The sequence below is a fragment of the Acipenser ruthenus genome, chromosome 15, assembly GCF_902713425.1.
Source record: "Acipenser ruthenus chromosome 15, fAciRut3.2 maternal haplotype, whole genome shotgun sequence".
Taxonomy (NCBI): Eukaryota; Metazoa; Chordata; class Actinopteri; order Acipenseriformes; family Acipenseridae; genus Acipenser; species Acipenser ruthenus.
In genome coordinates, this window is record NC_081203.1 from 32,300,990 (window position 1) to 32,305,089 (window position 4,100).

General features: G+C 36.1%; 1 protein-coding gene across 1 annotated transcript; it reads right to left on the reverse strand.

Annotated features, from left to right (window-relative positions):
* Window positions 1-591: 591 nt before the first annotated feature.
* On the reverse strand, window positions 592-3,035 carry LOC117422168 (homeobox protein six1b). The gene is made up of 2 exons (XM_034036862.3): window positions 2,275-3,035; window positions 592-1,438 (listed from the first exon to the last, which is right to left on the reverse strand). The coding sequence occupies exons 1-2, from the start codon at window positions 2,832-2,834 to the stop codon at window positions 1,144-1,146; spliced, it is 855 nt and encodes a 284-aa protein (XP_033892753.1). The 5' UTR covers window positions 2,835-3,035; the 3' UTR covers window positions 592-1,143.
* Between the last annotated feature and the right edge of the window lie 1,065 nt (window positions 3,036-4,100).

Sequence of the window (4,100 nt, forward strand, 5' to 3'; positions counted from 1 at the left end):
ACATTACTTTTAGTTACTTATGATTCACAATGTAGCATCAGTTATGTACCCGTTTACTTTTATCACACTGTAAAATCAAACAACTGTCATGCTGTGTTTGTATAACTTTATAAATAGCCTACGTGTATATTCTTTACCTCACTAAAAAAGCTTAGACCTAAATATGGATGCTCCTTTTTAAATGTTCACAAAAGCGTATAGCTCAACAGTCGATAAAACTTAAAAAGCAAGAGCAATTGCTAAATTAGGCCACATTATAATTTTAAATTAATATCATCAGAAATGGATATTGTATTTTCTTATACATATTTTATAGCAACTTTTTCATTCTAAAATACCTATAATTTGCACGACACGTCTTATCGAAAATAACTGATTTTATATTTGTTCCCATGCTATGTATTGCAAACATCTGCTATTGCGTCACCAGAATTCACCAAGAGTTCCTTTTGTCTGTATTTAAAATGTAATTTGTATGTAGAACTTTTCCATCTGTTTTTTTTTTTTTAATTATTATTATTATTATATTCAGATACATAAAAACACAACTGGGTAACTTGTATGTAAATAACACACGTGAAACAACTGCAGTCGACATAATGTTATTTTTATTTAAACTACTTGGAAACGTAAACACTATACTGAATATGAAAATGTAAACTTCAAGGAGTTCAAGTTATAGCATTTCTCCAAGTGTCCTCATCAAGATTTTCCTTTGTATTCAACTCTCTGGAAAGAAACACATATCTTCATAAATTAAGAAAAGAAAAGAAAAGTTCAGAGCCAAGAATGTTTAAATGAGATGAGTTTTTAAAACTGCAAGTTGAGTTATAGTAACATCAATACGGTGATAGTGCGGTCCTATTTTAGAACTGGCTATATTTCTGTACCCACTAAACTGAGCAGATCAACACGCCAGGATGTGACGAAGAGCACAGTGGCAATGATTTGATTTGTTTAATGACTTGACAAAAGTCACTGCAACGTTTTCTTCTGATTGTTTGTTTTTTTTTAAGTACCATCGTGTGAAAGTCCACATCAGAAATCTGTCTTTTATATATTTATTTATATTTATATATATATATATACAATGAAAGTGTCGTATCTCAGTCTCTCATAAAAAAAAAAAAAAAAAAAAATCGTTTAAGAGCCAAGATCCACAAGGCTAGAAGTTAGGGGTCCGAGAAGAGAGTCTTGGAGCTGGTGCGGATGTCCTTGAACGCTGTGAACAGACTGAGAAGCGCTTAGACCGGCCAAGGGATAACTGGAGCCCACAGAGTGGTTCATGTTTCCCTGCAACAGTAAGACTGAGTTCTGATCAGGGCTTTGCGGGGGTGAAAACTCGTCTTCGGAGCTTGACATTAGAGATTTGCCCCCATCCAGTGGGGATAGCTGGTTCTGTTTGTTGTTGCCAGAGTTGTTGTTTTCACTGTTCTCCCTGGTGAAGCAAAATATATATATATATTAAAAATAATAAATACATAATAAATTATGTAGTAAAACAAAACAAATCATCAGCCGAAACAGAAAACCATCATTTAAATATATCATGTAGCTTATAACTGTGAATTACAGAATCATTCGCTCATGAAACAAATGACACACTGTAGGTTAAAATAATTATTAACAACCATAGGAACAGTGTAATTATAGTTATTATAAACATAAAAGATAACTTTCGGACTTGTAATATATATATATTACTTATTCAGATTTGTTCGTATACTATAATAACAATATTTATGCGTATAGGCTGCAAATATATTTAACTAATTCAATATAAATCTGAAACAGGTTATTGTTTTGATGTTATTGTTTTGAGATTACATTTTACAATATGTGTAGTCCATGTTTATGCACTGTCTCAGTGCTTGCTATAGAAAAATACGATTTCTCATTTTAGAGAATAAAAATATATTTTCAACATTGTGTCCAAATCTAAACCTTGTGAAATGAACATACTTAACCGTGCTTCTTACTAAGGCTAGTCTATAAACATATCTGCATCCAGCTCAAGTGAAACGAAGACATACCGGTAGCATGCAAAAAAAAAAACAAAAAAAAAAAAAAAAAAACATCATCTTATCTGTCAAAGTTTTCATCCTACGTTTTCATGAAACATTTTACAGGCTTCTGTGTATTAATAAAAACAAATAAAACCTAAACAAAACATTTCATAGTGGATAAACGACACGAGGCTCTGATAAAAACCGACATTTTGTGAAATGTAAGGATCTATAGTAAAACTGATCATGTAAGATAATAATTGCTCACCTTTCTTTAGCTTCTGCGGCTCTGTCCCTCTGTCTTCTGTTTTTGAACCAGTTACTGACTTGCGTTGTGGTGAGTCCCGTGGCCTCCGCTAGTTCTCTCTTCTCCCGGGGAGATGGGTACGGGTTGTGGGTGTACCATTCCCTCAGTACGCCCCTGGATTTCTCCTTGAAGCAGTAGCTGGTTTCTTCCCCGTCCCAAATGGTCCGGGGCAAAGGGAATTTTCTTCGTACTCTGTATTTCCCGACTGCGCCCAGCGGTCTCCCTCTCAGTTTTTCAGCCTCGACGTAGTGCGCCTTCAGCCACAGCTGCTGGAGTTTGGGGTGGTTGTGTGGGGAAAATTGGTGGCTCTCTAATAATTTGTACAGCTCTCTGAAATTGCCACGGTGAAACGCAACCACCGCCTTGGCTTTCAGGACGCTTTCGTTCTTGTGTAGGTGGTCACACGCTGGAAGGGACCACAGAAACCGTCCCAGTCTTTCCAAGTTTCCCCCTTGTTGGAGCACCTCACACACACAGGCCACTTGCTCCTGGGTAAAACCAAATGAAGGCAGCATTGACATGGCGCTTTGAGGGTAGTAATTCTCACGTCGAAATAGCACGTCCTCTGAAAAGAGGAATGTATATAAAAAGGCGGTTTATAATTATCTTCGAAAGTGTTTTTGGGTGTATATGAAATCCGGTTATAGTGACAGTATCCACCGCTGATGTTCTCTGGAGTTTTAGATGTTGATTGTTGGGACAATTTGTTCCTGTTCTAGTTATGTCAGCCTTAAAGAGTGAAGCCCGCGCAGCTGATTGGTTCCCCAGCCCTCCTATACCATTGCAGCAGAGCAGAACAAAACTTTGCAACTCCATTTCCTCTTGGGAGAAACGTCAGGCTGCGAAACACTACCCCCTTCTCAAGTGTTACCTGAGGGAACTGGCCATCTCTATACAAATCAATTATTACAGACCTTTTAAAAACCCATTTCCACTGTACACTCCACCAGACCCCGTCATATTTTGGTGAGCTAATATTTAATTACGCTAATTCTGATGATGAATAAATAATGCATTGATAAATGACCTTAGGTGTTTATTGTATTTGAATGCATTATTAATTATTACTCGCTGTTTAGAGACGCATTTCCTTTTGTAAAATGGCAAAGTAGCACATCCCTTATATGATTTTAAAACAAACGTTATTATGTTATCTTTGGCTACGCCCTATAGTTGCAACACCTGATACAACCGTATTTTAATTTCTGAACCATAAAACAAGTGTAATGACATAGCCTATATCGATAAGCCTATACAGATAACGATTTAAAATATATATCTTTTAACGACTGTATGAGTTATTAATTCACTTTCGCCAACTCGCCAACCCGGCGAAATATTTGTTCTATAGCTTACGGGGGGGCGGTTGGTTATATACTGTATGCTGTAACATTTATACTTGTATACGAGACCATTGAAGCCTTAATTAAGCTATCTTAAATCTTACTTTGCGCTTCTGCTTTCAATCTTGCATTAAATAGGTTCAGTAGATACATTGATTACAGTCAAATCGGGTGAACAATTGGTCTCCTCTTAACATAGAGATAATCTATTATCAGTTGCTATAAGATATCGAGATAAGACTCCTCAAAAAAAAAGCTTAATGTCTATTTCTTTATATACTATATTGGGCATTTAGAATGTCAAATTCGAACACCCTCTAAAAGCGCACACGCGCGTTGAAACACCGTTCTCAATGTAGCCAACTTGTAGATACGTCATGAAACAGGTCAAATAAACAGCAGCAAGTATACACAGTTAACATATGTTGTTTTCTGATTATTTGT

Coding starts and splice junctions, on each gene's coding strand:
- LOC117422168 (XM_034036862.3), bottom strand. CDS start 2,834: ATGTCAATGCTGCCTTCATTTGGTTTTACCCAGGAGCAAGTGGCCTGT. Junction 1,439..2,274: donor GCCGCAGAAGCTAAAGAAAG/GTGAGCAATTAT, acceptor TTGCTTCACCAG/GGAGAACAGTGAAAACAACA.